The sequence below is a fragment of the Geospiza fortis genome, unplaced genomic scaffold (genome assembly GCF_000277835.1).
Source record: "Geospiza fortis unplaced genomic scaffold, GeoFor_1.0 scaffold173, whole genome shotgun sequence".
In the NCBI taxonomy this organism is placed as follows: domain Eukaryota; kingdom Metazoa; phylum Chordata; class Aves; order Passeriformes; family Thraupidae; genus Geospiza; species Geospiza fortis.
The window spans coordinates 5,015,601-5,023,970 of NW_005054334.1; the positions used below are offsets into that span (position 1 = coordinate 5,015,601).

The window sequence follows — 8,370 nt, forward strand, 5'->3', positions numbered from 1 at the left end:
GGGGGGTCTCGGCTGGGAAGGTCAGTGTACTGGCGGGGGGTGGCTCCAGCCCCCCGAACCGCTTGTAGAAGTCCTCGGTGGCGCTCTCTGTGGGGACAGGAGTGCAGTGTCACCCCTGCAGGGACACCCCTTTCTGCCGGCACGGGGGACCAGGGAGGGTGCAGTGGCGGAGAAGGCTGGGATGGGGCTGTGGGAGGGATTCCGGATGCTGGGGCGGGGATACTGGCAATGAACTGGTGGGCAGTGCTGTTGGGAGATCCCGGGGCACCGACTGCTGGGCAGTGCAGAGTGTCCATGTGGATCCTGAACCCTGATGGGGTGGGCAGTACTTCAGGGCTGTGTGGGATCCTGGGTGCTGGGTGACTGGGAAGCGCAGTGGATCCGTGGGGGACCGTGGGCACTGACTAGCTGGGCAGCACAGCTGGCTGGTGGAGTGGTGGAGGGGCTGCAGAATTTCTGCTGTGAGCAGTGACCCCAGGAACATTGGGAAACTGGGATGCTTGTCCTGCCTGTGCCGTTTTGTGAGCCCCATGCCCCTCCTCACTTGGTTTCTGGGATCAACAGGGTGCATGGCCCCAACCAGTATCCCACCTCCCACAGCAGCGGCACTCACCTCCAACCTTGAGGGTGGTGTAGGAAGTGTAGTCCGGGGCTGACAGAGCCAGGCTGCTGGCCAGAGGCAGGCGCTTGCCATGGCTGTGGGGCCGCCCCAGTGAGGGGGCAATGGCCACTGCGTTGTTCAAGGGTGGCTTGTCTGGAGGGGCAGAGACGGGAGGGGGCTCAGATATAGGCTGCACCCTCCCACTGCCTTTATTCACTCGAACTTATTTTTTCCCATCACACCAGTGCCTTACCTGTGCTGTTTCTGGGGGGGCCCCGAGCCAGCCCCTCACTCAGCGGGACCTGCACACCCCCCATGAGGCTGTCCATGTTCTCAGAGGGGCTATGGCCTGGCTGCTTCAGCAGATCTGTCAGTGTCCTGGAGAGGGGGTGAAGGGCTGTTAGAACAATATCCTGCTCCCCTGGGACCCCAAATTCATCCCAACTCCACTCTGAAGGCAGAGCTAGGCAGCCTGGGGCTAGGAAAGAGCCACGGGGAGCAGTGCACCCAGAGTGCCCCCAGGCTTTTGCAGCCTGGGCTAACAAGTCTAACAGCTAATTGGGATCTGGCTGGGGCTGAGCCCTCAGAGCCAGGAGCATCAGTGGGTAAGAGTGGTGAGATGCATGCATGGCTTGGAACAGGCTGCAAGGGAACAATGAACTGAGGCAGAGGAAACTGATCTGATGGAAGCTGGAGCAGCACCTCTGGGATCCTCCCCTGGAGCGAGAGCCTGGTGGAACAGGGGAGGGGAAGCAACACCTTCACTCAAGTCCCTTCGAAACAGAGAAGATCCCAAGGAAGGGATTAGAGAGGCCACTTGTGCCCCTTCGGGGAAGGAAATAAACTAGTGGCAGCCTCTGGCGCAGGCGCTGTCTGTGCATAACACCCTCCTTGTAAGTAACAGCATTAAACATTAAACACCATTACATAAGATAGAGCCCTATTTCGTTTAACATTCATGGACAGAGATTCTGCAGTCCCACCACAGTGCGCTGGCAATGCCAGAGCAAGGCATGCTCGTGGTGCCAGAGCCGGGCACACCAGCAAAGCTGGAGCAAGGTACACCAGTGCTGGTGGTGCCAGAGGAGGGTACAACAGCAGTGACAGAGGGAGCACATTGGCAGTGCTGGAGCAGGACCTAGCCACGTGCCACTGCAGCCTTTGGCAGCAAGTCCCAGAACAGGATGGGATGCTCCTGCTGGCGTAGGGCTTTGTGATGAGAAGACACATCATTCCTCCTGCAGAGACCATGACTGCAAGAGTGCAGGGGTGTCCACTTAGGGCTTTTTTTGGCTCGCTAATCCCCAGCTCACTGTCAGCATGCCTTGCGCCTCGAAGGCTCTGGCTGGCTCACAGACGCACACGGTGAGCTGATGGTTAGCGAGTGGTTGGACGATAAAACAGCAGATTAAACTCAACATGCATAAATGCAAATTGGAGAGGAAGGGGGAAATAATCCTGACTTGGTAGATGTGTCAGCTCATGGCACCAGAGTGCTCAAAAACTTAGTGAACGTGATGCTTGGAATTTCCAGGAAAAGCAGTGAGAGCAAGGAAGAAAGCAATGAATTGGACCTGGGGGATGCTTATCCTTGTGGAGACCTGAGGGAGTCTTTTCCCTTCCAGTCTGGAATCAGTCAACATCACAGGGCAGGGGCAAGAGCAAAGCTACAAGGAAGGGTCACTTGCCCTGTGGGTTAATTTCACATCATTCTTGGGAAGCTTTGTGTAGCAATCCCTCTGGGATCACTTAATCTCCAGATTAAGTGATAGAGTTGAAGAAATTGAAACGAGTGAGGAACAAACCCTGGCAGCTGACCAGCTGGAAGGCAGCTTGGAGGAAAAGGGCCTGGAGATCCTGGTGGACCATGAGCCAGCAGAATGCCCTTGGGACAAAGGTGCTGAATGCTTTCCTGGTCTGCATTAGGCAAAGCATTGCCAGCAGGTCTGAGGAAGGTGATCCTTCCTCTCTGCTCGGCACTGGTAAGGCCACACCTCTGGGCTGCTGGCTCCAGCTCAATACAGGAGAAGCCTGGATGTACGGGAGAGAGTCCAGGAAAGGGACACAAAGATGGGACTGGATCATCTTTTATATTAGGAGAGGCTGAGAGAGCTGAGACTGCTCAGCCTGAAGAAGAGAAGGTTTTGGGGGATCTTGTCAATGTACTTGAGTATCTGAAGGGAGGGTGCAACAAGGACAGCGTCAACCTGACAAGAGGTGACAGGTACAAACAGAAATGGGAAATACTGTTTAAACAGAAGAAACAACTTTTTTTTTTTTTTTCCTGCAGGAGTAGGTAAATGCTGACCAGACTCCCTGGGGAGACTGTGGCATCTCCATCCTGCACCTATTCAAAATCTGCTTCCCAGACCTTCCCAGGAACCTTTCTGCAACAGACTGACCCAACCAAGGGTTCATGCCATGGATGCTGCAGTCAGAGAATCTCTGGGCACAAGCCTAGGCAGGGCAGGGGCTGTGCCTAGGCAGGGCAGGGGGAGGCAGGTCCCCCGAGGCCATGGGTGTGGGCTGTCAACTCGGGGAGCTGCCAGCCTGTCAACTCCCACCTTCCCTGGGGTGCACTGCTCACCAGCCCCTCCCCACTGGATGCTGCCTGCTCTTGCCTGTCCCCGGGGCCAGCGCTCAAACAGGCTTGTTTCAACAGGAAGTCCAATGCGATTTGACCTATTTTAAAAATTATTTTTTCTTTTCCTCTGGTCTATTTATGAAGCTTGAGCTATCCTTTATCTATGACTTCTCTCCACATAAATCCATCAATGCTCTTTCTCATAAATGTGCCCTCCGTGCTGACCACTCGGGGCACGTGGACAGTAACAATTAACAACAATGGCTCGAGCAGCAATTAGTGAGCTGTTTTGCTAAGGTGAGAAGTACACGAGTCCCCAGCACCAGCAACGCTTGGATTCACCCTGCCCTTGCACCACGAGTAGTGCCACCAGACAGGGCTGCCAGTAGGGCTCTCAGGGACTGCACCCCTTCCCTGGCTCATCCCCATGTGATGCAGTGCAGGGAAGGTGGACATGGAAGGTGACACTATGGAGGAGTTGTTGTCTCACTGAACATCACCTTGGGGGTTTTGAGCCTCAGTCTGGTTCTGCGGCTGGGGGGTTTGAGGAAGGTCAAACCACATCTCCCTAGGTCACCTGGTGGTCTGCAGCACCAAGATGGATTTGGAGTGCAGATGGAGGAAGGGAACAAAGAGCAGATGTAGCTGCAGATCTGCAGTGCTCATTTGCAAAAAGTCCTGATGAATGGAATTGCTGAGGCCTCCATCCACACTCTGGCCATGGATCCAGAGAACATGAACCGTGTGTACAGGTGGCTTGCCACCCAGCTTGCCTGGGCGTCAACTGGGCAGGCATGCAGCCACCACCATGGCGAGCCTAGCTCTGCTTAAGGCTGCAACAAAGATGCTGTGAACCAGCCTGGTGCAAGACCTGAGACCAAGTACAAAGGCTGATCCAGAAGCAATAATGATGGAGGCCAAGAGATCTTCACAGCAGAAGCCATGCATTAAGCACTCAGTGCTCCTGGTCCATCCCCAGGGGATATGCTTGTGTGGGAGCAGGATGCTGACCTGGCATGGCAGCCCAGCCCAGGGCCTGACTCACTTTTTGGGAAGGCCAAGCCCCATACCTGGCAAGCCCAGTAGGAGAGAGTATGGAAGTCCTGGCAAGGGGACAGGGAGCAATGCGGGGAGACAGGAGCACAGCCTCCAGGAGAGAGGAGAGATAATAAACTGATGGGGTAAAGTGACACTGCCATGAGCTGAACCCTTGGTGGGGATGCAGAAGGTGGTAGCCACTGGATGAGTGGGGTGATGAGGTTTGGAGCAGAGGTGCAGCATTGCAGGAGGCACAGAGCACTCTGCAGCCACAGGTGAGCATCCCAGCTGCTCACACCATCTCTGTGCCCAGTGAGAGCCTCATCTTCACATCCCGAGGGAGACACTTCCCGCAGCTTATAGCGTGTCTGCCCAGGGCAGGGGTGCCCATCCATGCAACTGCGCAGCATAGGCACTGTGGGACACCTGCACAGTGGGGCTGGTACACTCAGGGATGCTCAGGAAGGCATGGGGTTATCAAGGTGTCTTTGCAAAATGGGAGTTGCTGTGGTGGGTATTGGAGCTTGGGCAAAATGGAAATGAGCATCCCCAAACATCACGTTCAGTCTAGGGACAAACCTCCAGGTCTCCTTCCCTGCTGGAGCTGGATCCTCTTTCGTCCCCCAGAGAGCCAGGGCAGCACATGATAGCACACCATGCTGCCTGCAAACACTTTTTCTAGGTCTTCACCACTACCTGCTACCATGGACATCAACTGCAGGCATGGCCCTGGACTTGAGCATTGCCAGAGGAACACTCAGCACAGCTGGAGGCACAGTGGGGCCAAATTTGGGGACCCGAAATAGCACAGGGAGACCCAAGGAGTGAAAAGCCAGAGCTGAGCACTCACCTACTGCAGCTGCCAGGGCACCTGCTCCTAACAGCTGTTTTGGCCCTCTCTAGAATCCCCCCTACTCCCTCAGAGGCTGCTCCTTGCCCAGTTCTTCCCATAGGGTTGTTCACACCAGCTATAAATTTGCAATTCCCACCCAGGAGGTTTTCTGGGAGAGGTCTGGGGCACGTGCTTGCTCTCAGTGTAATGGGCACAGACAGATCCTAGAGGCCCCCAAGGACCCAACGTCCTCGGAGATCTGGGGACTGAAGAAAAACACAGGCAGGTGTTCCTGACTCAACGCGGGGTTTGGCCAGGCTAAGCGAGTGCCGGGGACAGATGCCAAGCATGAGCCGAGCAGGAAGGAGAGGGGATTGCAGGAGCTGCCATAAGGTGCTGCAGGAGGAAGGCGGATGAGGACGGGAAGACAAACCAGGTAGCTGCAGTCACCTGAGCACCCACTTCCCTGGGTGGACCAGCAGCCAAACCCATGAGGAGACAAAGACGTGTTGGAGATGGCCAAGGTGTGGGGGTCTCAGGACAAGCTGGACACAGACTCAGGTGTCTCCATCAGAGAGAAGCTAATGGGCTTTTTGCACCTGGTCACTCTTCTTGGGTTTGGACCAGGACCAAAACCATGACAAACAACATCTGGAGGTGCAGAAGTGGTTGACCTTACCCCCCAAGCGAGAAACCTGCAAGCAGCAGCAATGGGAGCTGTCCAGGGTAGCACAAAGTGCTCCCCAGGAGCGGAAAAACCCCGTCAGGAGGGAGGGACAGGAATGGAAAGCAAGACAACCGTGCAACAGGGAGCTGGCCCAAGGCCATGATGCGGTGCCCAAGGAGCAAATGAGAAGCTCCTACCTGAGGCGCCAGGAGAGAGGCAAGGTGGCACTGCCCATGCCTTGGACCATGCGTAGGTACACTGGCAAGGCAGGTAGAAACAGCCCTGCTGTCTCAGAGGCACCAAGATGAAGCATATTCCCCCAGACACAGTGGAATGGAGGTGACAGTGTCCCTTGTAGGATGCTGATGCTGTGTACCCAGCCTTTGGCACTGTGTCCATCAGCCCAGCACCCAGGAAGTCATGTCAGCCTGGTGTCTTGCCTGGTTCCTGGAGCTCTGTACCTGATGCACCATTCCTGCCCTGCCACAGCTTTCCAGTCACCGTCCCTGAGGAACCAGAGCTGCTCACAACTTGCACTGAAGGACACAGGGCACAGAGGAAGGCAAGACTTCTCCCAACTTCTGCAGTGATGAAGGTGCCCTTCTGATTTTGTCCCTCAAAGGTGGATGAGAAAAACTCATCTTCTCCCAATTTGTATACTAGTTCCCAAAAGATCTGTGGCTTTATGGAGAATAGGTACCTATCTTTTCAAACTTAGTGGGAAAATTCAGGCTTGCATGAGTTTAGAGGGAGGGGGGGACCAGGGGAAACACCCGGCTCCAGCAGTGCAGAATTGAGGCTACCCACAGAAAACTGCCCCTGGTGAGTGGCAGCAGTCCCACCAGTGTCTGGTGGTGGGAGAAGGCAATACCCAGTGCCGGGGATGAGGACACAGGTCTGGGTGTCCCAGGGTCTGACCCCTTCCCGAGCACAGTATCTCCTTCCCAGGAGGTGGGGGGGATGACCAAAAAAAGACGCGGCGGCAGGCGAGTGGAAGGGGATCAGGAGGCTGGCGGAGGCCGTATTGATCCTGTCAAGGTGCCAGCACTTCCTCAGGCAACACGGGGGGAGGCGTGGGCACAGAGCAGCACACAGCCAGGCTCCCTGCCAAGGTGGGGGCACAGCATGGATCCCCCCAAAACTGCCTCCTGTGTCTCAGGAGGGTCCTGTGACCCTCCTCCATGGCTCAGTATGACCCTCCTCCAACCAGGGGTGATCAGCCTCTGCTACCCTGGGTGGGTGCAAGAAGCAGGATGGGTCTAGATTTGGGGTGCAGCACCCAGTGGCTGCATAAGTCCCAAATGGGCAGGGGAAAAAGGGTGCTCCAGGGAAAGGAGAGAGTGTGCTGGTGCTGGGGGTTGCTATCAGGACAGTTGCCTGATCATCCTGATGAAATAATTTCCACCAGCCCTGCTTTTCCTTTTTTTTAAAGCTAAAATCCCTTAACAAAATGGCATGAAAATGTGTTTCTCTCCAGGCTTGATGTCCTCACCAGGAAGATGCAAAGTAGAGCCCCAGGATGGGGAGAGAAGCGTGTGTTGGCAGCAGGAGGGAGAGGGGAAGATGCAGTGACAGCCACAGCAGCAGCACAGGAGCTGGGGGAGACACAGGGGGTCTCCAGTGCCCAGATGTGTCTGACACCTTGACCTTCCCCCTGCCAGCCTTGTGCTCAGCCCCAGGAGCAGGCTGAAAAGTGGAGGTTGGAGCCACAGGGCATGGGCTCCAGGAAGAAGCTGCCCAAGAAGCTGGAGGGTGTGCTCCAGGGGGTATAAGAGTGTGGCCGCCCCCTGCAAGGGCAGTGTCCCACGCTGGTGCACAGAGCAGACACCAGGGCACACCCGGGCACGCACATACACGTGTGTGCACACATGCACACAAAGCTGGCGCAGCAGCCACGGTGGAACTGTCGTTGCCACCTCGTCTCCCCCAGCACTGCAAGCAAGGCTGAGATCAAGGGGACTGCAGTCCAGAGTCACCCCACACACAGTTAGACCTGGTCTCACCTTCCTGGGACATTGGGAACCACACATTTGTTGGGAGAGGAAAGCCACGTCCTATAGCTCACATGTCACCCACCCCACTGCCTGGTGGGTTGGCACTCCTGAGCCAGGGACATGCCTCCTCAAGAGACAAAGCAGGTCATTTTGAGACGAGATGGGTGTACAACCACCCCTTCTCGCGGAGGCTGTCCTGGCTGCCAGCCCTCCCTACCAGGTTAGTGGGCTACAGCCAACCCACCCCCTGGTGTTTCAGCATGCTGGACAGGGATTTTAGGGATCACCTCACCCTCTTGGCAGTCCCAAGGAGTCTATGCAATCAGTTAGGAATTGCCACCCTTGGGGAGATGAAGCAGGAAAGGTGGGGGGACTGGACCCCTTTACCTGGAGACGGTCATCTCTGTCTGGGGACCCTGTGCCTTCTCCAGGCCCAGCTTGGTGAAGATGCCCACCAGCACCATGATGGCCACCACACCGCAGATGATGTAGACGATCATGTTGGTCTTGTCACGAGTGGGGTCCTCGGGGGTCTCGTCCACGCGGGCAGGCGGCTGGCCCGTGTTGACCCAGTTGGGGGTGTCGTAGTTGGAGCAGCCGCTCTGGTCCAGCCGCCCAGGCTTGAACTGGCAGCAGAAGCGGGACCCGCAGGGC

General features: G+C 56.3%; 1 protein-coding gene across 1 annotated transcript in view; it reads right to left on the reverse strand.

Moving 5' to 3' along the window:
- SHISA8 (shisa family member 8) overlaps nt 1-8,366 on the reverse strand; it is a gene marked incomplete at its 5' end in the record, with an annotated part of 8,936 nt that extends 570 nt beyond the window's left edge. Inside the window, 4 exons of the mRNA XM_031057765.1 lie at nt 1-87; nt 614-754; nt 855-979; nt 8,104-8,366. The exon at nt 1-87 is cut by the window's left edge and continues 570 nt beyond it. Of these exons, the coding sequence (XP_030913625.1) occupies nt 1-87; nt 614-754; nt 855-979; nt 8,104-8,366 (616 nt within the window). The remainder of the gene's footprint in view (nt 88-613; nt 755-854; nt 980-8,103) is intronic.
- Between the last annotated feature and the right edge of the window lie 4 nt (nt 8,367-8,370).